Below are 25,998 nucleotides of genomic sequence, written 5' to 3'. Positions count from 1 at the left end.
CAACCATTGAGCTGATTAAGGCATATTAAATACAGGGCTGTGTGTGTGTGTGTGTGTGTCTTTCATTCGGGAATCCAGAACATTGAGGTGGGTAGCAAGGAACTCTCACTGCCACGTCAGGGCGATTTGAGTGTAGGTTAATTGCCTACTGCAACACATATCTATTATATACACACACCCCAAAAGGAGTATCACATCCAAATAGAAAGTACATGACCAACAGCCTCACATGACAGGCTAGGCGGGGAAACCTCCAGGGTAGCATAACCCAATATGAGCCAGAGCCAGTGTACATCAACTCAAAGCCATTCCTTATGGGTTGTAAATTCCTTGGCTGTAGGGTAACCTATATTATAGTTTAATATATAGCCACTATAGAAAAGGATGGAACTAAGGACATAAACACCCAGGATTCAGCAACCAGGGCTCAAGCTCCACGGCTTCTGAGTACTAACAGGTTCTTGGAGGAGGAAGACATAGAAAACCTTTTACAAACTGATTTGAGACATTGAGTGTGAAAAAACAATGTATTGTCCCTTCATATTTATCAGATCTGCTAAGAGGAATATGAAAAGAAGAAAAATACCATCTCGTGAAAGGATCATATGAGCCTGGATGCTGAGTGGAAAGATTCCACAACAAATATTTTCAGTATGCAAACAGAACACTAGAATGACACCTACCTAAGGATTTCTCATCTTCATGTGCCAAGGCCAGACTTTCCATATATGTCACTAAGGCTTCAAACACAAACTGTTCTACCAGGGATCCTTCTTCCCTGCAAAATAAGAAAACCTCACCTAAGAAAACAATATATAGAAAAAGACAAAGAACAGTAATAAGGAATACAAACAATGTTTTGTTGTTGTTGTTTCTGAGCCAGAATCTCACTCACTAATCTAGGCTGAGTTGGAACTCAATACCGTACACACAAGCATTAACTAAAGAAAGAGTTGTCCACCTGTTGGAAAAATTCATTTTCTTGGAAATTAAGAATAACAAATCAGGGTGGTGGTGGTGCATACCTTTAATCCAAGCACTTGGGAGACAGAGGCAGGTGGATTTCTGAGTTTGAGGCCAGCCTGGTCTACAGAGTAAGTTCCAGGACAGCCAGGACTACACAGAGAAACCCTGTCTCGAAAACCCAAAAAAAAACCCAACAACAACAACAACAACAACAACAACAACAACAACAACAAAAAAAACACTACGAGGAAAAGAAAGCAAATAATATAAAATTTGAGAAAGATTACTATTTTGTAGGGCAAGTTTCTATACTACAAGGGTTTCTACACAAATACACAGCCTATAACACTTTTATCAAGAATAAACCTAAATTTGAAGACAACCTGAGATTCCATTAATCCTCCCCTTGGTGTTGACATGCCTCTGTGGAAAACTGCAGGACAATCTGATAGCCAAAGGAAAATGCCTTTAGGTACATTTTAGGTTGAGGAAGTATGTCATCTGTAAGGCTGACATTCCCTACTTTGCCTTTAAATAGAGGAGGCTGTAAGATAAAGTTGTTTTCTTTTCTCCAAGAAAGGAATCCAGAGAGCAAGTGAATCTCCGCCCACATAGCCTTTGCTCTTCTCTTCAGAAACTCTCAGGGTTAGTTTTTGCTGCTCTGGACTAAATAACCCATTTCTCAACTTGGAGCATAGGTACAAGCCAATTTGGTTTACTACTACACTCTATAAACATTATATACTGTATACATTCTTCTGTATATAGAGGTCTCCTCATCTAAAAAGCTACATAAACAAGACATGGCTTCATGCTCTAGTAATTCTCATATAAATCTACATGTGGATTCCCATCTATTCCTCCATCTTCCTTCTATTCATCTCCTCTGTTTCCCAGCTACCATTTTTTAGAATAAGCTTTTTTTTAACCTAAGTCACTGGAAGAAGACTAAGTAATCTATTCTTAGTATTTAAGAGGATTAGTTAAAGGCATAAAGTTTTACATCTATCTCTTCTACTATCTTTCTCAATTGCAGTCCTTTTTAAAAGCTATTCTATATCTGCAGTTTTTGGCATAGTACCTGGCATATAATATTCTTTTTTTTTCCCAAAGCCTTCTCTGACAAGAGGTACATGTGCTCCTAATAGTGAATCATCCCTTCAGCTCTCACACATTAATAAATGATGCTATATGCAGGAACGAACTAATGAATATATGCATACCACTCATCTTGCTGTACTCAATGTCTTTCTTGGACTTTCGGAATAGTCAAAGTTTGACTTCACTTTGCACTCTCATAATTCTAGCAACTTCATATCATTAGAGGAGCTCTCCATTCTTCTACCATAGCAGACAAACCTGGCTCCCCTACCCATTACTGTGAACACAATCTGAGAGTACCAAAGTTCTTCACCACCTCATATGAGGGGTGGAGGTTCTTACTAACCTACCTCCACCTTCTGATCATAAAGGTGAATTTGGCTGATTCTCATTCATCCTCTATGGTCCACCTCTGACAAGTGTTCACGAACTTACTATACACATTCTCTATGCTTCAAAAGATCTTGCACATGTGCCTTTGGTTGTACTCTCAAAACATATTTGCAAGTATTTCTCCACAGTTTCTAAGATTTTAAATGCACACCATCTATCACATATTTATAAATAAATGCTCGACATAAGAATTTATGGACTTAAACACCAGGGTAATTTTCAAAATTACATTAAAGGTTTTAAGAGCTGTCTCATACAGCTTTCCTCACACACAAAGCTTACATACCTGAATTCCTTGTAGATGTGATTAAAAGCAAGTGCCGCACCTAGCCTCTTGAAAGCATTAGGATGAAGTGCAAGGCTGTAGAGCCGCTTGAACAGTGACTTGCTGTTTACTGGACTCTTCTCTTGCTGCTGAGGTGTTGTTTGCTTAATGGACCATTTGAGGAATTCTTGAACGCACCGTCCACAAAAATCTCTTAAAGTACTGTCAACAGGGTCCACAATACCATCCTTAATCAAGACAAGGACAGCCTCATTGTGGTAACTGCTATATCCATAGAATGATTAATGATTTTGTGTGAATATATATCAACATTCAGGAGGTTAAGGCAAGAACACCATGAGTTTGAGGTTAACCTGGGATACACAGTAAGTTCCAGCTTAACATAGGCTAGAGCCTAAACTATAGACCTTAACTTAAAAAAAAAAAACAAAAAATCATCCACCAATTCTTCCCTTCCCATAACAAGGTATATGATCTGGTGAGTGCCTGAGTGCACTGAACAAACAGGGCTATGTGACTGTACTATGTGTTTTACACAACAAAATGGTCAAACAGGGTCCTCATAAGTATACCACACTTCTTCCTAAATGATCATGTCAACTTACATGTTTGCTGGCTTCAACTTAGCAGACAATGTAGCACAGATGCATAATGGGATCAGTTTCCAAGAACAAAGAATTAAAGGATGTTTGGATAATTTCATTAGATATTTCACTGGAAATTTTGCTATTTTTATTTTTGTATTTATCATTTTATTTACTTAATTTATTATTTTTTTTCAGCTTCTTAAAAGCAGGATCCTGTACTGGCTAGGCTTGTATAGAGTTACTATGTCACTGAGTGGTATTAAACTCTAATCCTCCTATCTCTGCCTTGTAAATGTTACAATTACAGATGTGTGCAAGGTGATTCTAATGTGAACATTTAAGTCCCTCTCTTCAAAAATGGATGAAATAACGGGAAAACCCACATAAAATAATATTTAAAGAAACCAAAGTTATTCCTACAAGCTCAAAATTAAAATAAATATGCATCAAAGACCACTACAGCCTTAACTCACTGAACCAGTGACCAGACCCTAATTACTACCTCTATTACCTCAGGAAAAGTTTGACATGAAAGGTAAACTGTGGACTCCATAGCCCTTTAGTAGATGAATCTGAATGCAAGAAAAAAATTCAATAAATTAAAAATTCCCTTTACTCTTGAATTAAATACTGTACCATGGATTTAAAAAACAAACTACTGTTATTAATGAAGAATATTTACACAAAACACATTCATACTTTCTTTTTTTTTTTGTTTTTTTTCGAGACAGGGTTTCTCTGTATAGCCCTGGCTGTCCTGGAACTCACTTTGTAGACAGACCAGGCTGGCCTCAAACTCAGAAATCTACCTGCCTCTGCCTCCCAAGTGCTGGGATTAAAGGAATGTGCCACCACCGCCCGGCACATTCATACTTTCTTATGCCATATATATAGAGATCTGCCTGCCTCTGCCTCCTAAATGCTGGGATTAAAGGCATGTACCACCACCACTACCCAGCATGCATGCATATAATTTTTTAACTTAAAGCCATTTAAAAAGCAGAATGTGGACTAAAAATATAAATATTAAGAACATCACATATCGGGGCTGGTGAGATGGCTCAGTGGGTAAGAGCACCCGACTGCTCTTCTGAAGGTCCAGAGTTCAAATCCCAGCAACCACATGGTGGCTCACAACCATCTGTAATGAGACCTGACGCCCTCTTCTGGAGTGTCTGAAGACAGCTACAGTGTACTTACTTATAATAATAAATAAATCTTAAAAAAAAAAAAAGAACATCACTTATCAAAATAAATACGGTACTGTGTCCAAAACCAACAATAACAGTTTCTATAGCTAAAGGCTATATTTTGGTATGTTAACAAGGAACTTTTCCTAAAGATCTAAATGTACACTAATAAATTTCTGTAGTCATTTGGAATGAAAGAACAGAATTCCAAATACTACTTACCAGTATGGCTTCTAATAAGGCAACAGTATCTTGACTTTCAAATTTTTTATTGTTAGTCAACCAGTGGATCAGCTGCATAACAAGCGGTTCATAGAGCTGCCTTGTCACCTGAAGAGACAATCTCTAATGCAGTTTACAGCCTTCATATGAAAGTAAATATACACTGAAAATTAAACTTTTAGATGGCTCTTTCAACAAAGCTATTGTTAACATTAGTTTCTTTTTCTAGTTCCGTTCCATGATGAACACAGCCTTAAGAGTCCAGAAAAGGGAAAAAAGAAAAAAAAAATATATATATACATATATTAATGGTCTATTTATAAGAGCAATTTAAGATACTGTTAGTATAATTTGTGTCAGGGCCTATCTGGGTAAGTCTACCTGATCCTACTATCTATGCATCCCCCTTAAAGCCCAAGATCTAGCCTAGGATCATAGCCAGTCCCCTTCCTTAGACCAAACAACCTGGACCGTGTCATTTATAACCTACGGATTCTTCACACACCATATCCAGTTTCTTTGCTCAGCGAGGTCCTGCACCTCTTAAACCCCTCCATACACCTTCTCCATCTCCCAGATCCATCCCTCGTGACAGGCCTAGTTTGGAAAGTCCTGCTTGCCCTACCTACAATCCCCAGGTTCTTTCCTGTGCTGCCTACCAACTATATCACATTCAACCTCTTATAGCAGCAGATCCTACACATCTTAGGTGAGTCTTCCTGGTCGTTGCTTTTACCCTCCCTCTGCAGCAACACAGGTCTAGCCCATTACCCACATCTAGTGCCTCTGGTTGAGCCTGGATAGCACTGCTTGAGTCACCTACAACTGATTGGCCCCTTGCACAGTACTCCCACCCCAATCCCCAAATCCACCAGTCCTACAGAAATGATCTCCAATGATAATTGCCTATACAAACTCCAGGACATAAAACTTAAAAGAACAATCACAAATGTCAAAAAAAAGAAATTAAGGAGTTTATAGATAAAACAAAGAACTCAAAAGAATCAAAATCAAAACAAGAAGAATGAAAACAGCAAACAAACAAACATGAAGGCTGATTGAAGTGAAAGAAATAATCCAAGGTTTGATGACTGAATTACTGAGTTCAACCAGGAGACGGGAACACTGAAGAAGCCAACCTGAAATGAAGGTGGAAAACCTAATAATCAAGCCAGAAAACCCAAGAAAAAGTTATATAAGTAGAATGAAACAATCAGAAGATAGACTATCAGGTCTCTAAGAGAAAGTAGAGAAACTAGACCCTAACAAGCAACGATGAATAAAAAGTCCAAAAAAAAAAAAAAAAGAAAGAAAAAGAAAAAGGAAAAGAAAGAAGAGAAAGGAAAAGGAAAGGGAAAGGAAAGAATAGAATAGAATAGAATAGAATAGAATAGAATAGAATAGAATAGAATAGAATAGAATAGAAAAAGACAGACACAGGAAATGAGGGACACCATGAAGAGACCAAATCTTTGAATTGTAGGCATAAATGATGAAGAGTCCTAGGTCAACAGTAAAAACCAGACCTTCAGCAAGAAAACAGAAGAAAACTTCCGCTAAGTAAAGAATGACACACCCATAAAGACAGAAGCACAAAAGTCAGCAAATGGACACAGAGCACCAAATAGACAAGACCACGGAAGAAAACCCTCGTGCCATATAATAGCTAAGCCATCAAGTACTCAGAACAAAGAACATATTGAAAGCTGCAAGAGAGAAGGGCTGAAAAGCACCTAAAGAAATGTTCAACATCCTTAGTCATCAGGGAAATGCAAATCAAAACAACCCTGAGAAGCCACCTCACACCAGTCAGAATGGCTAAGATCAAAAACTCAGGTGACAGCAGATGCTGGCGAGGATGTGGAGAAAGAGGAACACTCCTCCATTGCTGGTGGGATGGCAAGCTTGTACAACCACTCTGGAAATCAGTCTGGTGGTTCCTCAGAAAATTGGACATACAGCTAGATTCAGCAATACCTCTCCTGGGCATATATCCAGAAGATGTTCCAACTTGTAATAAGGACACATGCTCCACTATGTTCATAACAGCCTTATTTATAATAGCCAGAAGCTGGAAAGAACCCAGATGTCCCTCAACAGAGGAATGGATACAGAAAATGTGGTACATTTACACAATGGAGTACTACTCAGCTATTAAAAACAACTTCATGGAATTCACAGGCAAATGAATGGAACTTGAGAATATCATCCTGAGTGAGGAGACTCAGTCACAAAGGAACAAACACAGTATGTTCTCACAGATAAGTAGATATTATCCCATGTGAGGAGCGGGTGCGGCCACCGCCCCAAGATGGCGCCAAAGTTGGCTGCCAGGTCTTATGACCTGCGCCTGACTTCCTCATTACCTCAGACTTAGCTACACCCCAGCCGCCTGCACTGTGCAGACACCATGCCTCATCGGCTCGCCTGAGGTGTCGTTACTTGCTGTGAACCAATGGACTGCCATTTTGTGACTGGGGTGATTGGAAGGAGTCAGTAGGGTATTTAAGGCGTGCCCCAGGGTTGTTTGGGGGATTCCCCTTCCTGCATTGCAATGTGAAGTGTTCCTGAATAAACCTGCTTGAAGAAGGACAACGTGGTGTTGCGTCTTTCCTGCTTGTCGGGGTGGACTCGACAATCCCAAAAGTCGGGATACCCAAGATTCAATTCACATAGCTAAGAAGCCTTAGAAGACAGAAGACCAAAATGTTGATGCTTCAGTGCTTTTTAGAAGGGTGAACAAAATATTCACAGGAGGAAATATAGAGACAAAGTGTGGAACAAAGACTGAAGGCCATCAAACCGGATGTTCTTCTGGATGCCGTGAAGTGCTTGCTAATGGAAACCTGATATGGCTGTCTCCTAAGGGGCTCTCCCAGAGCCTTACAAAGACAGAGGTGGAAGTTTGCAGCCAACAACTGGACTGAGCTGGGGGTCCCCGATGGAGGAGTTGGAGAAGGGACTGAAGGAGCTGAGGGGTTTGCAGCCCCATGGAGGAAGCAACAGTGTCAACAGCCCCTCCCCTTCCCCTGCCAGAGCTCCCGTGGACTGGACCAACAACTAAAGAATACACATGGAGTGACCCATAGTGCTGGCCACATAAGTGACAGAGGATGGCCTTGTTGGACATCAGTGGGAGGAGAGGACTTTAGGCCTGAGAGTGTTCAATGCCTCAGTGTAGGGGAATGCCAGGCCAGGAAGATGGGAGTGGGGAACACCCTCAGAGAGGCAGGGGGAGGGGGATGAGGTAAGGGGTTTCTGAAGGAGAGACCTGGAAAAGGGAAAATATTTTAAATGTAAATAAAGAAAATATCCAATCAAAACAAAAATAATAAAAATAATGCTTACAATCTGTGTAAAACAAAAATGTTCACTCCTGCCAGGACAGTTATGTTTTTAAGCTTTGTTGTATTATAATTTCTTTCTCAACTACTTATCTTTGTGAGGCAGTATATGAATGAAGGGCAAGTTCATGTCACAAAGGGCAGAGTAATAAAGTTTGTTATTTATAATAAAGTTTATGAAAGTAATGAAGTTTGTTTACAAAACTAGGAAGTAGGATAAGGTTGTCCATATTTCAACATTAGCACATTCTTGGTAAAGTACATTTCAGTCAAACTTGTACAATTAGTTCAAAAGTTATATTTTATTTGCACTTATATAATACATATGTGTTCAAAAATCTATTTGCGGATGGAAAACAAAATTCTGTACTCTTAAGGTCTTTGACATTGCAAACTAGTAAGCTGGCTGATTAAAAAATAAAAAGCAGTCTACAGCTTTTTATTTAAAAATAAAATGCAGATACTAGAAATTTGTCTAGTTCAATGCATAGATATTATTAAGAACTCAAGACCTCAGCAATGATGACAGGACCAGTACCTAGTAGTGACTAATCTCAAATACAAATGCTGTCTCCAGCTAGATTGGTTTTTTTCCCTGTATTTGGTTGTAGCAATAAAATACCAAGCCAACAGCTTTAGATATCTAAAACACCAATGCTTTCTGTCATCGTAAAATATCCAAGAAAATATAGATTGTTTGGAAATGTATTTGAAAGTTAATAAAGTTATTCTGTGACCTTTAAAAAAATCTATAAAAAAACAGATACTAGAAGGAAATAAATAAAACCACTCAAAGTCTGACTCAATCAATAAAGAAAATCCAAACTGAGAAATATCTGGAAATTTAAAAACTCAAACAAAAACCACAGAGGCAAGCTTCACTAACAGAATACAGAAGATGGGAGAATCACAGGCATTGAAGACAAGATAGAAGAAATGCATATATTGTTCAAGTAAATGTTAAATCAAAAAATATTCTGGCACAAAACGTCAAGGAAATCTGGAACAATACATTAACAGAAAAGTTGGAACTCCTTAAGAACAAATAGGTCATTCCACAAAAATGAATTCTAACCTTGAAACACTGAAAACATAAAGCAATTAAATATTAATGTTTAACAAAACAGATCATTCACCACAATCAACTAGGCTTCATCCCAGGGGTGCAGGTATGGTCCGATATATGGAAATCTATCAATGTAATCCACTAATTAAAGAAACTCAAAGGGGAAAACAAAACAAAACAAAACACATTAGATGCTGAAAAAGCACTTGTCAAAAATTCTACACCCCTTCATGGTCTTAGAAAGATCAAGAATAAAAAAAATAAAAAGAAAAGAAAAGAAGAAAAGAAAAAAAAAAGAAAAAGAAAAAGCCAGGCGTGGTGGCACACGCCTTTAATCCCAGCACTTGGGAGGCAGAGGCAGGCAAATTTCTGAGTTCGAGGCCAGCCTGGTCTACAGAGTGAGTTCCAGGACAGCCAGGGCTACACAGAGAAACCCTGTCTTGAAAAACCAAAACCAAAAAGGGAGAGAGAGATGGGGAGGGGAGAGAGAGAGAGAAACACACAGGCCAATCCAGACTACTACACCCAGTAAAATTTTCAATAACCATAGATAGAAAAACAAGACATTCTACGATAAAACCACATTTAAGAAATATCTACGAATCCAGCCCTACAGAAGGTGCTAGAAGGAAAACTCCAATCAAAAGAGGTTAACTACACACAAGTTGACTAGAATGGGAGGGACAAACAGAGGGGGAAAGGAAGGAATACAGGAAGGGACAGCTAAAACTAAGAGCGACTTGTGGGGTCATATGGAAACCTAATACATTAGATGCTTCCTAAAATATACACATATATGAAGGCAATTTAAAGAAAATTGGCAAATAACAGGTGAAACAGAGCCCCAACTAGATGTCACCATCTCACGCTTCCAGTACTGGGAAATGAATTACATCTAACATAGTTGTTGACCAAGCTGCTATGTACTATGGGAACCCTCAAACAATGCAGGCTATTGCCAAGGCTATTGGTTGCTTTCTAGAAACTAATGATAAAGCCCTCCTGCTGAAGTCGACACGTACACAACTCACTGAACATGGAGAAGTTAAACTAGGGTCTAGCTAGAGCCTTCACAGCTAGAAACTAGTATTCATGGTACTGGAAAGTACTCTACACGCCACTGGAGAACAGTAAACACCAACCCAACTACAAACCCTTCAACCTACAATGGTGACCTGCTCACAAAATACACTGGTGCTATAAGTTCAAAAAAGATATTGGTGCAACCACTATCTGATTATATTTAAAGCCCATTCCATGAGATCGAATACATTCCTAACACTGCTCAGATAGCTGAAAACTTGAAACTTGAGAAGCCAAGGGCCAATTGTTCTGCTAAAGGAATAATGTAGCAATAAAATGACTCCTAATGACATTATGCTATATTCATAGATTACTCCTGCTTAGCTATCATCAGAGAAGCTTCCTCCTGCAGCAGATGGAAACAAATGCAAGAGGTCCACAACTGGACAATATGTAGAGAGCAAGAGACATTGGAACACTAAGTCTTAAATAGCATATATCCATCAAATCTCTCCTCTTAGGGCTCCGGGAACTGTGCAAGAGGAGGTGGAAAGGATTTAAAAGCCAGAGGCAACAGAAAACACAGGACTGGTACCCATTGTTACTTGCAGAGACCATGGCAACATGCACAGGGACTGCATGGGTCTAAGTCAGATAAGTTCCCAGTGCGGAGGGGGAAACAGACGCAGCCCCATCCCTAACTCAGAAACTCTCTTCAATTGATAACTGCTCAAAAAGGAACAATTATTTCCTCCAATGAAGTTTCATTGGATACAAAACCACATTTAAGGGCAGGTCCCATGGCCAGTAAGATAGCCAACACAAAAACAAGCTCAGATATAAGGCTTTTAAATTTTCTTTTATAAGATTTCTATATATGTGTCTTTATGTCTTGATCCATAGTTTTTCCTGGTTCTTTGGTTGGTTGGTTGGTTGGTTTTGGTTTTGGCCTATCTTGGCATATTAGTTTGTATTTTATCTTATTTTATGACTATTTTCTTTTTAAAGATGCCTGTTTTCTAATGAGATAGAAAGGGTATGAATTTAGGTGGATGTGAAGGGTCTGGAAGGAATTAGGGGAGGGGAAACTATAAATAGAGAATATTGTTTGAAAAAACTCTATTTTCAATAAAAATAACATAAAGTAAATTAAAATAACAAATTTTAAGGTATAGCAGGTCACAGTCACTCAGGCATGGCTTTAATCTTGGGAGGCAGGGGCATACAGATCTCTGAGTTTAAGGTGAGCCTGTCTACAAATGAGGTCCAGGACAGCCATGGCTTCACAGAGAAATCCTATCTCAAAATCTGCCCTTCCCCAAAATAGTAAAATGTAACATAAAAAATGTTCCAATCCCTGGGTCACTGGACCAAGTACCTCAGACTGTACAGGGTAGCAGGAAGGCAGCAGTGACTTCTAATGAAAACACCTTTTTTTCTTTTGGTGTTTGCCCCGCAATTTCTTCAATCTTCCTGTCTCTCCCAAGCTCTGGGATTACAGGAGTGTACGACCGTGCCCAGTTTGAGATCATATTTTTTTAGGGTTTTTACAACTGTTTAGATCCTAATCACACACTTACTTGATCCACATCACACGCAAGTTGAAGCAGCACAGGAAACGTGTGCTTGTAAAGCTGGTACATGGGAGGCAACCCCTGACCTTCAGGCATCTGAGTTGCTCTTCCCAACATGAACATGACCATGCTGTGTAACAGTTCACAAGCTGCTACCTAAAAGGGACCAAGTTCAACAAAGCTGTTTGGTTACCACATTTACAAAAAAAATCTGGAAATTTTTTCTTTAATTAGCCATTTAAGAGAAAAAACTTATTATGGGAACTACTATGTACTCCAAATAAAAAAACCTAGAAATATTAGTTTTTATATATAATTGCATTCACTTTAATCTTTATCCAAGAGTTAAGATCAGACTCTGAAGGCAATACATTCATATGAAGTATATTTCACACAGTATAGAGTACACATCCTGGCTTCATTTGTAAATATCACTTTAGTAAGTACATTTTGGAAGCACATTAAAAATTTACGTATTAGTGGTAACATCTGAGATTATGTGTCCCTGATCACTAATGTTAAGGTAATAATCAAACCCTTCCCAAACATTATTTTTAAATGTACTTTGCACTGCATTTTCTGTTAGAAGTTATTATTTATTATGAGGACTTATACTTAATTTTCATCTATCAATGATACCCACTTCTGAAAACATTTAAAAGTAATACTAGAAGAGCTGATACATAGTGTCTGTTTCTTAGCCAACATGTTAATGTTTTTAAAGCAATACACTACAAACAGTGAATAAAATGAAATAGAAAATACTTTAGTTTGTCGGTCACTAGCAGAAAGAGCCAGTTCAGTGACCCGAGGCAGAAAGACATCCAGATAAATGACAGGCTTCATCTCTCTGAAGGGTACTGCAAAGCTGAGTCTTTTCTCCCTATCCCACGCCACGTACTTCTTCATCCTTTCTCCTGATGTAGCTGATGAAAAAGTGTTAGAAGAGTGCTTTTAATTCAAGATCTTGTCTCTTACAGCTCATTAGCTAAATTAGGGTACTTTAAAGCATTTTTTCTTTCCTTTTTTCTGCTTATGCACAAATATGAAAGTTATGCAAGAATATGAAAACCCCTGAAGCTGTTATTTCTAAGTTTAAGTTAACTAAAACCATTATTCAATAGAAATATGCGAGTTCAGTGACAGCTACTTAAAACAGGGTAGAAAATAATAAGTATATTTGAAGAAAAAAATCTCCTTTTTGCCAGCTGTGGTACCATGCCTTTAATTCTAGCACTGGGAGGCAGGAGCAAGGACGTCCTGTGTAAGCTCCGGGCCAGCCAAGATTACTGATGATCTTTCTCTCTCTCTCCTTTTAAAGATTTATTTATGTATGTGAGTACACTGTAGCTGTCTTCAGACACACCAGAAGAGGCGTCAGATCTCTTTACAGATGGTTGTGAGCCACCATGTGGTTGCTGGGAATTGAACTCAGGACCTCTGGAAGAGCAGTCAGTGCTCTTAACTGCTGAGCCATCTCTCCAGCCCCTGATGACCTTTTCTTAACAAAAACATATCTCCTCTTTTAAAGGGATTAGGGAGGTTGCTTAGTGGATAAGTGTTTTCCATACATGCTTTAGAACCAAAGCTCAGATTGCAAGACAACAAGTACATACTGGGTGAACATGGCAGCCTAGATATACAGGCAGGCCCTTAGTTCAACTGAGAGATCGTGCCTCAAAGAATTAAGGTGGAGAGTCAGACTCCTGACATCCGCCTCAGGCTTCCACATGCACATGTACCTGTGCATGCACACATACAAGCAAACACCACCAAAATCTTCTTTTGAAAATACTTCCCGAGTATAGGTTCTAATTTCTGAAATAGCTAAAAGTCTCCAGTTAACACCAAACTTCAAAAGTAAAGGCAGCTGAGATTTTCTAATATAAAAACACTCTAAAAACATCCACATATTAAAATATTAAGTTTAGGCACTGGAGAGAGGGCTCAGTGGTTCAAAGCACTTGTTGGTCTTGCAGAGGTCCTTCATTTGGTTCCCAGCACCTGCGTTGTGGTTCACAACCATCTATACTGCAGATCCAGGGGATCAGATGCCCTCTTCTGACCTCCATGACACCAGGCACTAATGTGGTGCACATATAGACATTCAGGCAAAACATGTAAAATTAATAAATCTAAAAAAAACATAAAGAAAAAAACCAGAAAACCAAGAATATTTTGAAGTTTAGTGTTCTCATACAGGACTGCTGCTGGGGATGCTGTCCCACAACCTAAGGCCAGAAGGTGCTATCTGCCAAGATTAAAAGGTCTTTGATAGCCCAGCATGGTTGTACCCCCTCTAATGCAAGCACCCAAGAGCTAGAAACAGGCAGATCTTTCTAAGTTTGAAGCCTGACTAGTCTGTATAGCATGTTCCAGTCTGGGTTTCATAGTTCATTCTTTTTTTTTATTGCATGTATGTGAGTGCACTGTCACTATCTTCAGACACCCCAAAAGAGGGCATCAGATCCCATTACAGATGGTTGTGAGCCACCATGTGGTTGCTGGGAATTGAACTCAGGACCTCTTGAAGAACAGTCAATGCTCTTAAATGCTGAGCCATTTCTCCAGCCCCTCATAGTTCATTCTTGTCAGAAGAAAAGAAGACATAAAGTCTTTTGAGGCTCCAACTAGTTTTAAAAAGTACGAAGTATGACTTCAGATTCTGAATGTGACCAGACAGGGCGAAGGAAAACTGATCAGTTTTGAGGAAATCTGAAATACAGTAAATACTATGCTCTGGTAGCCCAAAGTGATGGTCAGGACAACAGAGGCAATAATATAGAACTGGGCACAGCACGTGTGAGCACAGGATGTCACTGCCCAGGTGACTCTGACATCATCAGAAGCGTGCTAGAAGAGCTGGTGAGAAGTAAACAGGCACACAGTCAACTCCAAGCACAAACATATCTACAGTGCTACCTTAGGAAGAAGCTTACCTGTTACAAGATTTTTGTTTATTTGTCCTCCCAGAGATCCAAGTATTTGTACTACTTTAATTCTTATTTCTTCTAAGGACAGTGCTTCATCCTGAAAATGTGTTCAGTTGATAAACACGATAAATGAGTTTAAAATTAAAGTGAAGAGGGAAGATTACCTACTGTTAATATCTCCTAATAGTTATGTAAATTCTACACAATAGTACTATCAGTGCTACTGAGAATCCTTACAAGATAAAACTCTTCCAGTGTCATAGATGGATATCCAGCATAAGCCAGCAGCCCCAAAGTTTTGGGGAGAACCTTTGCACTCTAAAGAAGTACCAAGAACTCACAAAGCACTTTTGGTTCTATGAGACACGCTCCTAAATGCTACATTAGTAATTCAAACTTTTAAAAGGTACCACTTAAATAATGCCAACCCAATGCCATACTAAAAACAACATACTTTTATGAAAATTAGTTTTTTTCAAACCAAAAACCCTCAGAAGAGTGGATCTGTTCATATTAATACAAAGGCTCTAGTTATATTCCAAGGAGTCACAGAGCTCATGCATGGGTGTAGGTAGAAGAGAAAGCAGCACTTTGTAGTCATCTTAGTTAACTAATTATCCTTCAAATCATATAAGGTAGAATCCGAAGCCTTATCAATGAACTTTTACATATACTTTACGATGCTAAATTCATTTATCTTACACTTTAAATGGATTTTGGTTTTTTTGTTTGTTTGTTTGTTTGTTTGTTTTACAATCATGCATTGCTCATCTGAAAATACTGGGTCAGTAGAGCAAGCAGATTTTCCAGATGTTGACACGTTTCATAGCAGATGCCTAAAATGACATTTGTTGTTATCATCACCAATCTCGTGAAAAGGAGATTCACACTCATTGTAATACTTGTGTGTTAATAGATATTTCCCTTGAAAAGGACGGCTTTCTTCATTCATTGAGGGAAAATGTTGGTCAAATTCAGACACAAATCCAAATAACCTGGGAAAGGGAACTTCAACTGGGGCGTTTCCTGGATAGTGCTGTCCTGTGGGCATGCGTGTGGGGCGTTTCCTGGATAGTGCTGTCCTGTGGGCATGCGTGTGGGGCGTTTCCTGGATAGTGCTGTCCTGTGGGCATGCGTGTGGGGCATTTTCTTTCCTGGATAGTGCTGTCCTGTGGGCATGCGTGTGGGGCGTTTCCTGGATAGTGCTGTCCTGTGGGCATGCGTGTGGGGCGTTTCCTGGATAGTGCTGTCCTGTGGGCATGTCTGCGGGGCATTTTCTTTGCAGGATAGTGCTGTCCTGTGGGCATGTCTGCGGGGCATTTTCTTTGCAGGATAGTGCTGTCCTGTGGGCATGTCTGTGGGACATTTTCTTGACTAAATGGTTAATGTGGGAGGACCCAGCACACTGTGGGTGGTGCTACCCTTGGGTGCATGCTCTTGGGATATATGAGAAAGCAAACTCAGAAAGATATAAAGAGTAAGTCATAGCAGGTTTTCTGCTTCAGTTCACGCCTCTGGTAGGAACTGACTTCCACTGACGATGAACTTAAACCTGTATGTCCAAAACCCTTTCTTCCCACTGAAGAAAGAAAAATATACATTAAGCAATTATTATTTTAATATGCACCTAACATAATGTACTGCTTGCCTCTACAATCCACTGCCTGAGGGCTGTAGAACTATTTTTTCCCTTGTTTGTTTTTTTTTTTTTTTTTAATTTTTAGAAATGTTACTGGGCTCAGCTTGTTGTACTCCAGCTTGTTTCAGCTGAATCCCCTTCATCTATCTTGAAAAAGCAAGTGTGAACAAAGCTAAGAAATGGTTAACATAGAAATTGATCTTGTTGCTAAAGAATGCCCTAATCACTTCCCACACCATTTGCTCCTGTAAACATGATTAAACATGAAGGGAAACTTCCCTTCAGAGGTCATGAGACCACCCTTAGACCCTGAAGGAGACAGGGATTTCAGCACTGTTGTTACTCAAACCAGAGAAACTATAAAAAAAAAAAAACTGCAAGTGAGGATAGAAGTTACTATCTATGAAACAAAGAGCTATCTATGTTTCAGGCCCACAACAGAGCCGGGAATACAGTGAGCTCTCCAATTCTGAGTGCTGCTTGGTTTCTGAAGAGCCTGATTTCTATAGCACCCCAAGTTGGTTTGGTCTGCATTTTATCACACCAACAGAAAGCAAACTAGGACACAGTGACCATGAAAAAAGTGGGGATTTCAGCATACCATTTAAGGTATGACCTAGGAGTATTCTGCCAGGCAGCCTCTGTAGGAATGCAGGCCTGTCTAAGAATGCATCCTGTCCCATCACAAAGATGAGTCATGCCTCCATGCCACCATGCTCCCTGCCACAGTGATAACAGACTAAACCTTTGAAACTATAAGCAAGCCCTCAATTAGATGCTTTCTTTCACAAGAGTTGCCTTGGTCATAGTGTCTCTTCACAGCAAGGTTTAGGCCTTGCATCCATGTTTAGGAAACAGATATTGTGCATCTATAAAGAAGTTTTGTTTACAAATCTTGATATATATTCAAGTAATTTTATACCACTGTTTAAATATGATAAAATTATTCAAAAACCTCAAGAAACTATTTCTAGTTTTATCCAGTCTTTCAATCAAAAACTTCCAAAACTAAATATACATATCCAAGAATTTTTAGTTTGCAACACTCAGCTTTACAATTTTTTATTATGATTTCAAGCAAAAAATACTTTTTCCAAACTAAATTAATTTTCTTTATATTTTTCTGATCCTAACCTACAACAAATTGAGAGAAAAAAACAAACAAACAAACCAAAAAACCACCTAGCCAACATAATATCAACAAAAGCACAAAGCAAGCAAGGAAGGATGCAAATCATCGTCCAGGGAAAGGGGAGTGAACTCAGCCTGGCGCGCACACGTCTGGAAGGACGCCGCATCAGTGCTACGTGCCCCACCATGCTTGCAAATCATCATCCAGGAAAAGGGGAGTGAATTCAGCCTGGTGCGCACACAGGAAGGACACCGCATCAGTGCTACGTGCCCCACCATGCTGAATGTGAACCACAACACCCTGCACTGTGGAAAGTAGGGACAGCGAAGAAAGCACAACCAAGACAGGAAGCCAAATAGTCACTGTCAGGGGCTTTCACTGCTGGAAAGATACCAAAATTATTTCTAGGTCATACTCTAAATTTGTATGCAAAACAACGAACATTTAAATGAAGATTTTTAAATTTTCATAAATTAATCTCTGAATTACTTAAGGTAAAGAATAAGGAGAGGATTTCTTACAGGCGAAATATTTCTTGTTCTTTTCAGATGCTTCACTACATCTCTATTAAATCCCTTCTGGGCAGCCCGAGAAAGTGCAGACAATTCCCAGTGGCTCTTGGTTTCATCTGTGGGCAGTCAACAAGAAATACATTTTAGGCAACATTTACACCACATTATGAAGTAGGAACATTGAAGTCTTGGTTATTTAAACTATGACTTCAAAACATAAAATTATGGAACACAAAAGAAGTCACTCTGGGCTTGGGTAAGCTACACTTAAGAGACTGACCATTTTGTGGTATTAAGACTTAGTCCTTCCAACCTTAGACACAAGCCAAACCTGTAACAAGCCAAGCCTCGTAGTCAAATCCTTGAAAACATGAGATTTCTTAAGTTTCTACTGGGATGGAAAAGGAAAGTTATTTCTTCTAGAAGAATGTCAAATCGAGTAAAAAGAGTAATGGAAGTGGGCTGGAGAGATGGCTCGACGGGTAAGGGCACTGACTGCTCTTCCAGAGGTCCTGAGTTCAAATCCTAGCTACCACATGGTGGCTCACAACCATCTGTAATGGGAAATGATGCCCTCTTCTGGTGTGTCTGAAGACAGCTACAGTGTAGTCACATACATAAAATAAATACAGCTTTTAAAAAAAAAGAGTAATGGAAGCAAAAACTATCATTCTGTAACTATCACAATCATAAACAACTCAGGAAGAACTATGAATGAATAGACACTAAAGCTATTATGAGGAAAGTTTTCATGAAGAACAATAGTATTTACAGTGTTTGTCCTAAAATTTTACTTTTTACTTTATTTTACTTGGTGGTAGAGACTGTGAATGGAAACTGTCCACAGAGTCTGACTGGTGTATTAGAATCCCACTACTGTGGAGACGTTGGAACGCTGCAGGTCTAGAGACTGGTTAGTTCTGGCCCTCTAGAACTGTTATTCCTTGCCCACCTTAGAAGTACTATCTTGTGACAATAGATAAAAACCTCTTAGAACATTTGCAACTAGTTCCTACCAATCCAAAGCCAAGAATGCCATCCGAAGGCATCTTGAGGCTATAAGGAATTTTCTCCCACCGCTTTGTGCCTACCTCTCTGGTGTACCCATCAATGCATTTTAAACGCCTTGAAGGACTTTCTCAGTACCATAAAATTATAAAAACTGTGTAAAACGGCTTCCACATTGGGACATGGAATTTGAGGGTAACTTAAAGCTGTGTTTCCAGGGAAACGCTTGCAATGGAGACCCCATGCTCAGTTCAATGGCTGACTGCGAGCACCTGCCTCTGTATTTGCCAGGCTTTGAAAGAGCCTTTCAGGAGACAGCTATATCAGGCTCCTGTCAGGAAGAACTTCTTGGCATCCACAATAGTGTCTGGGTTTGGTGTCTGTATATGGGATGGATTCCCCAAATGGGTCAGTCTCTGGATGGCCTTTCTTTCAGTCTCTCCTCAATAAACTATTTTTACTTAACTGAGATCAGTAATTCGTATGGTTGGTGTGGCAATTCCTGAACACCAACAAATCTAATCATGAGAAAACATTAGAAAAACCCAAATGGACATGTGATGCTTAAAGTAACTAATATATAAAAATGTTTATAAATACAACTCCTTAAAGAATCTAAAGAGTAAATGTCAATCACACTTGTACCAGGGTTAAGTACAGCTACAAATTTGATGTAGGAAATGTGTATTGAAGGGTAGAGGGGCAACAGGCTGGCAGCTTAGATCTAAGTTATTCAGGAAAGTTTTCCATTTATATATTTTATTTATTACTGCCTTACAATAATACTTCAAGGGAGGATGCTGTAAGACGAAGTATGGACAGCTAAGATACCTTGTGTGTATCTTACTGCCAAGCATGATGACCTGAGTTTAATCCTTTGGACCCACATGGTGGAAAGAAAGAATTCACTCATTTTAATAAAAATTTTAAAAAATGGTAATATTGTTCCTTATGAAGCTTTGGCACAAATACAGTTTTGTTTTGTTTTGTGGTTGTTGTTTATCAAGACAGGGTTTCTCATGTGGCCCTTAGCTGTCCTGGAACTCATTATGCAGACAAGGCTATCCTCAAACTCAGAGATCTGTTGGCCTCTGCCTCTTGAATGCTGGGATTAAAGGTGTGCAAGCCATCATCCTCTGGTTCACAAATGAATTTAAAAAGTTACAGATTTTTTTTTTAAGATTCAGGTTATGGAAACCAGTTGTAACATCCATTTGTTTCTGTCATTAACTGCTGAGTTAAATAAAATCTTTGATATATGTGGATTTTCTATTGCCTAGATGCTCGTTCTACAGCCGTGAAGTTATTTATCAGTGGTTATAAGTTGCATGGTGGGTATGGTTTAGTTCAGCAAATCTTTGGCTCTCAAAATTCCTGATTGCCATTACCTTGGTTTCTCTAGTTCTTAAACTGATTTTTTTTTTTAATTTTGATTTTTTCTTATGTCCTGGAAGGTGGTCATAGTTAAGGCCTAGATAACTGCTACCTGATTAGCCTGCCATTTTGTGCTATTAATAAAATTATAAAGATGTTTTCTCACATTGCTTCTGCTTTTACTAGGAAACCTTCTCATGTGCAAGTTGATTACATATTCTGTTATGTTCTATGCCCTCAGAAATCAATCACAATAGGAGACAGTAGAACTGCTTTTTATAGTTACCCACAATAAGCTTAGACCTGAGCCAACCTTTATAAGCCTTTATAAGCTGCTCCTAGGATAGACCCTAATATAAGAGAGACACCTGCATCTATTCTGAATAAGACTCTCATTTTGAGTAGGGGTTGAGTAAAGCTTAAGTTCCCAAGACCTCCCTGGGAACTGGCATCCTACCTGGCAGAGACATGTACGTGGGTGACTAACATCCTGGTTGGCAAATTAAGGCATAAATGTTAGACAAAGCAAGTCCCCTTCCACAGTTGAATACTTCCCAACCAATGGGAGCAAGACAAGTGTACAACAAAGGCGTGTTCCTAAGAAAATCTGCTATCCCTAAGTCCTGATTGGCAGAATAACTTGGCCCTGATGTTTGTGGATTTTAGGCTTAAAAACCTTGTAGGAAAAAGAAACTAAAAGAAAAAAAAAAGAAAAGAAAAAAGAAACAAACAAACAAACAAACAAAAACCTTGTAGGATAGGCCGGGCATGGTGGTGCACGGCTTTAATCCCAGCACTCAGGAGGCAGAGACAGGCGGATTTCTGAGTTCAAGGCCAGCCTGGTCTACAGAGTGAGTTCCAGGAGAGCCAGGGCTACACAGAGAAACCTTGTCTGGAAAAACAAAAACAAAAACAAACCAAAACAAAACAAAGCAAAAAACAAACAAAAAAACAAAAAAAACCTTGTAGGATCTTAACTCATGATTACAAGCAGCTCTCCAGTCTGGATCTGTAACCCTTGATCAGTCCTGAGGCATATAAACTATCCCTATCTGACTGAGATCAGTGTTCATGTGGTTTGTGACCCCAACAATGGGTGGAGACAATGTGTTTGGGTTTAGGGCTGCTGACCAGTTAGGGACTATCTAAGCTACTTTCCTGTTACTTTGATAAATACCATTACTAAGCAACTAATAAAAAGAGTTTATTTAAGCTATGATTCCAGAGTGGTGAGTGTGTTATGGCAAGAAACCATAGCAGCATGGAAGGAGCAGGAAGCTGAGAAATAACATCTCAGCCACAAACATAAAGGAAAGAGAGCAAACTGGAATTAGGCCAATGCTATAAAACTTTCAGAGGCCAACCCCAGGGAAGAACTTACCTCAATCAAGATTGCATCTTCTAAACCTTCTGAAACAGTAGCACCAAATGAGGACTGCTAAGGTGCCACAGAGTCCCACATGCCATGTTCTGGACTTGTCCCATTAGATCCTCCTTCACCTCAACCAAGTTCTAGGTTTGTACCAGAACCCGCGTAACCTGAATCTGCTCATACCTCCACCACCCTACTCCATACCCATATTTCCCATGTCCTCCTTCAGGGTCTAGCCTTGTGAATAGTCCCTACCACTTTCTAATCATTTTTCAGAAACCAGCCAGATCTAGCCTGGGTTCCATAGCCTAGTCTGGCCACCCACCTATACCTGCACACCAGCTGACACCTCAGCTTCTGTCAGGACCTGACCTACTTTAACCCATTCACAGATCACTCTGTGGTACCTCCACCACCCCACTTCATACAAAGACTTCCTATATTCTCCTCCAGAATGTACTCTGTTGAGTGACCCTGACTTTCACATATATAGCATGGGTCTACAACCAATGCAGTAGCCTCCTATGTTCTGCAGGGCCTTCAATGCAAAGAGCTATATAGGTTTGGGCCTGGATCCACTCTACCAATCCCCAACCCATAAGGCCAATCCATACTGTAGCCAACCTTTCTACTCACTCCTATCTTCTGTCAAACACCAGGCCTAGATCATGAAGTACTGCCTACCTTTCCACCTCACTTCAATTCACAAAAGCCATTTCTAACCTCTAGACCCAACATGCCCCACATTTTCTTTTCTACCCCAACCTGCTCTGTTCATAATGCAGAACTAAAAAAGAAAGTCTACATGCCTAGCTCTTATCTCAAGAATACCAACAATATGAACAAATAAGTCCATATCTTCTCTCTCAAACCTACCACTCTTATACAAATGCTTGCCAATGAGAATTACCTAGATGAACTCCAAGACACAGAATGTAAAAAAGTCTTAAGCTTCATCAAGGACTTTGAAGCCTTTAAAGAAGACACAAATAGACAGCTCAATGAAATCAGAGAGAATAAGCTTAAGTACATGCCCAGAGTGATGCCCAAGAAAATACAGAAGTAAACCTGATAGAAATGAGAAAAATAATCCAAGACTCAAAATAGAATTCAATCAAGAAACAGAAACATTGAAGACTCAAACTGAAATGAACATGGAATTGAAAAGTACACAGCTCAAACAAGAAACCCAAAGGAAAGTAGGAGCCCATCTTTGGTATTTTGTGGGTTCTTCATTCTTCTACCCTTCTCTACCCCTTTAATTCCATAATACGAGGTAAGAGAGAAAAAAGAACAGAGAGGAAAGGAAAGAGATCCCTGAATAAAGTCAAAGGTCAGAAAGGAGGTGGTGACATTATCGTTAAGACTACTTCCTGCTGATTGAAGTGTTGCGCTCCTAGGGGTAAGTTCAATCTTTGCCATCAGAGTGTCCATTTTCTTCTCTTGTTTCTTCTTTGCACATGACTACTTAAACGAAACCAAAAACAACCAACAACCCACAGCACTCTTGGCGGCCCTAGCATTTACAGACCATCCAAAAGGTCCCCAGTATTCCAAACATCATACAATCGCAGAAACTATTTGCAGCTGTCAAAAATCACACCCCTGCTAGAGCATGAGGCACATCATAGCAGCTGCTGTGGACAATCTGAAGTAGCCCCATTTCTCACACCTGGGGTTAAAAGGAAAAGGTATTTTTATAATATTTTTGTGTTTTTAAAATAAACCAAAATTCCAAAATTGTCACTTCAGAAAACAAGCAGAATGGATCAGAAGTTATACCCGCAGACTTTACCAACATGATTGTCCTAACATTAGCTGAACAAGGATGACACCAGTGAACATGACAATTAGGATATAGCAAAACCTGCATGACCTCAACCCTACTGAAAAAAACTACAGGCAACTAAGGAAAGCTGGGAGTAGAAGTCGTCTTCCCAAGGAAAAGCTCACCAATTAGTTGTCCAGTGCCAAATGGTCAGCCATGATGACACAAAGAAGAAAGCTTCATTTTCCTTCCAGTTTATAAAATATTAACAAATCAACCAAGAAATGACAAATTAAAAGAAAAACTCTGATTATTCTGTGATGGAACTTTGCAAGCTCAAAAAAATACAAGATCAACTTTATTAGCACATTGCAATTTTATTTATGCTACTCCTCCCAATTTCGGGTAAAACTTACCTGATAAGGCTGAAGTATTCAGATATCCATCAAGGCAGGGGAGAATGTCTTTGTAGTAAGGCTGCAGTATAGACTTATCAATGTAACCTGACCATTCTTTAAGGGCATGGAGACCTATTTCTGCCAGTGGCATATGGCTCAGACCCAGCTTGAAAGCCATCTATATGTCAATACAAACAGGGAGAATAGAAATAGGAATTTAAGACTTAAAAAGAAAACCCCATCAATTATTTTTATTGTTTCTAATTAATATACTTTCTATTGTTAGCCTTGAAAAACTGTTAGTTAGTGCACATAGTCCATAACACCAGAGGAACACAAACAACAGCAGTCCATGGCTGGGGATTTACTGCAGGCTTTCAACCATTGCAAGACTCAATTCTCAGGTCAATTTTTAGGGGAGGAGCAGAGCAACTTTTTTTTTTTTTTTTAGATATTTTCTTCATTTCCATTTCAATCTATCCCCTTTCCTAGTTTCCTCTCTAAAAGTTCCCTATACCCTCCCCTACCCTGCTCCCTAATGTCTCATAGTTTTACAGCTTAATAAGAATTAATAGGATAAAACTTTCTTTCTTAAATATTTTGTCTTTATAGGGAGATTCTTCCTAGGAAACATGTAGGCTTTTTTGAGCCATGGGTGTACTCATTTGCATATGAGTTAATTTTGCAGTCTACACGATTGCCACTCATCAATGGTTTCTACAAATTGCTTTCTATTGCAGTGAAAAATGCCAGGAAAATAAAATATTTTGAGGTAAGTGTTTTTTAGAAACCTGAACAGTTCTTGTGTTTCTTTTATAGTTTTTGTGTTTATAGAGTGCTTATGGAATATGTAGTTTTAAAGTCTAATTTTGATAATTAAAGAGAAAACTGGTTTGTGGATATTAATTAGAAGACTCTTAAAAAGCTAGTAACATTTTCTACTTTGATTATTAAGCATCTGGATAATTATATAAGATTACCAACTCTTATTTACATTTCAAATGTTATACCCTCCCCCCGCCCTGCTCCCCTACCCACCCACTCCCACTTCTTGGCCCTGGTGTTCCCCTGTACTGGGGCATATAAAGTTTGCAAGACCAAGGGGCCTCTCTTACCAATGATGGCTGACTAGGCCATCTTCTGCTACATATGCAGCTAGAGACACGAGCTCTGGGGGTACTGGTTAGCTCATATTGTTGTTCCACCTATAGGGTTGCAGACCCCGTCAGCTCCTTGGGTACTTTCTCTAGCTCCTCCATTGGGGGCCCTGTGTTCCATCCTATAGATGACTGTGAGCATCCACTTCTGTATTTGCCAGGCACTGGCATAGCCTCACAAGAGAGAGCTATATTAGGGTCCCTTCAGCAAAATCTTGCTGGTATATGCAATAGTGTCTGGGTTTGGTGGCTGATTATGGGATGGATCCCCAGGTGGGGTAGTCGCTGGATGGTCCATCCTTTCATCTTACAGAGGAACTTCTGTTATTAAAAACCTACCAGCTAGGAAGTGTTCAAGCTCACTACTGAGTGAGCACCTGCTTTAACTTGGCATTTCCATGTATTCTAGGAAACAAAGTACTAATCAAAGTTAAGGGTCTACTCAAGAAAACACACCTACCTGCAATGCAGGAACGTAGGCTCTAACATCAAGTTCAATGATGTCATGCGGCAAGGACAGAACAAAGGTTAAACAAGAGGCCAACAGTTCATCCTTGTATTGCTTCATTTTAACTGATACCTTAGCAAGAAAGAGCACACAAAAGGCTATGTTTCAGAATATAGTTTACAATTTGAAAATTAAAAATATTCAGCCTCTTCTTAAATGTGAAAAATAAGCATGTAGCCTTTATTTGTCATAACTACGCTTGCTTAAAAACTAAATGATAATTCCCAGGAAAAGTTAATTTGTTTAAGTTCCTATTCCCCATTGGGTAAAGCTTTCTAGATAAAGCTTCCACGTTTTATAAAGCCAAGAGAAGGGGTGAGATATGATAATGTACATTATTGGAAGATACTAGAATGTGCACAATGATTCAGCTGAGCGTAGTGGCGCACACCTTTAATCCCAGCACTCAGGAGGCAGAGGCAGGCGGATTTCTGAGTTCGAGGCC

The 25,998-nt window shown here is 39.3% G+C and overlaps 1 protein-coding gene across 1 annotated transcript in view; it reads right to left on the bottom strand.

Annotated features, from left to right (window-relative positions):
• Prkdc (protein kinase, DNA-activated, catalytic subunit) overlaps positions 1-25,998 on the bottom strand; it is a 196,754-nt gene that overhangs the window by 135,508 nt on the left and 35,248 nt on the right. Inside the window, exons 20-28 of the mRNA XM_029470470.2 lie at positions 25,506-25,625; positions 23,907-24,066; positions 17,978-18,084; positions 14,692-14,782; positions 12,518-12,678; positions 11,759-11,908; positions 4,746-4,853; positions 2,747-2,973; positions 684-778 (exon numbers count right to left, since the gene is read on the bottom strand). Coding sequence (XP_029326330.1) covers positions 684-778; positions 2,747-2,973; positions 4,746-4,853; positions 11,759-11,908; positions 12,518-12,678; positions 14,692-14,782; positions 17,978-18,084; positions 23,907-24,066; positions 25,506-25,625 — 1,219 coding nt within the window. The remainder of the gene's footprint in view (positions 1-683; positions 779-2,746; positions 2,974-4,745; positions 4,854-11,758; positions 11,909-12,517; positions 12,679-14,691; positions 14,783-17,977; positions 18,085-23,906; positions 24,067-25,505; positions 25,626-25,998) is intronic.

Source organism: Mus caroli, unplaced genomic scaffold, assembly GCF_978045245.1.
Source record: "Mus caroli unplaced genomic scaffold, Mus_caroli_1 scaffold_17, whole genome shotgun sequence".
NCBI classification, from domain to species: Eukaryota; Metazoa; Chordata; class Mammalia; order Rodentia; family Muridae; genus Mus; species Mus caroli.
Note: the sequence above shows the minus strand (reverse complement) of the source record. Positions and strands in the feature narration are given on the sequence as shown.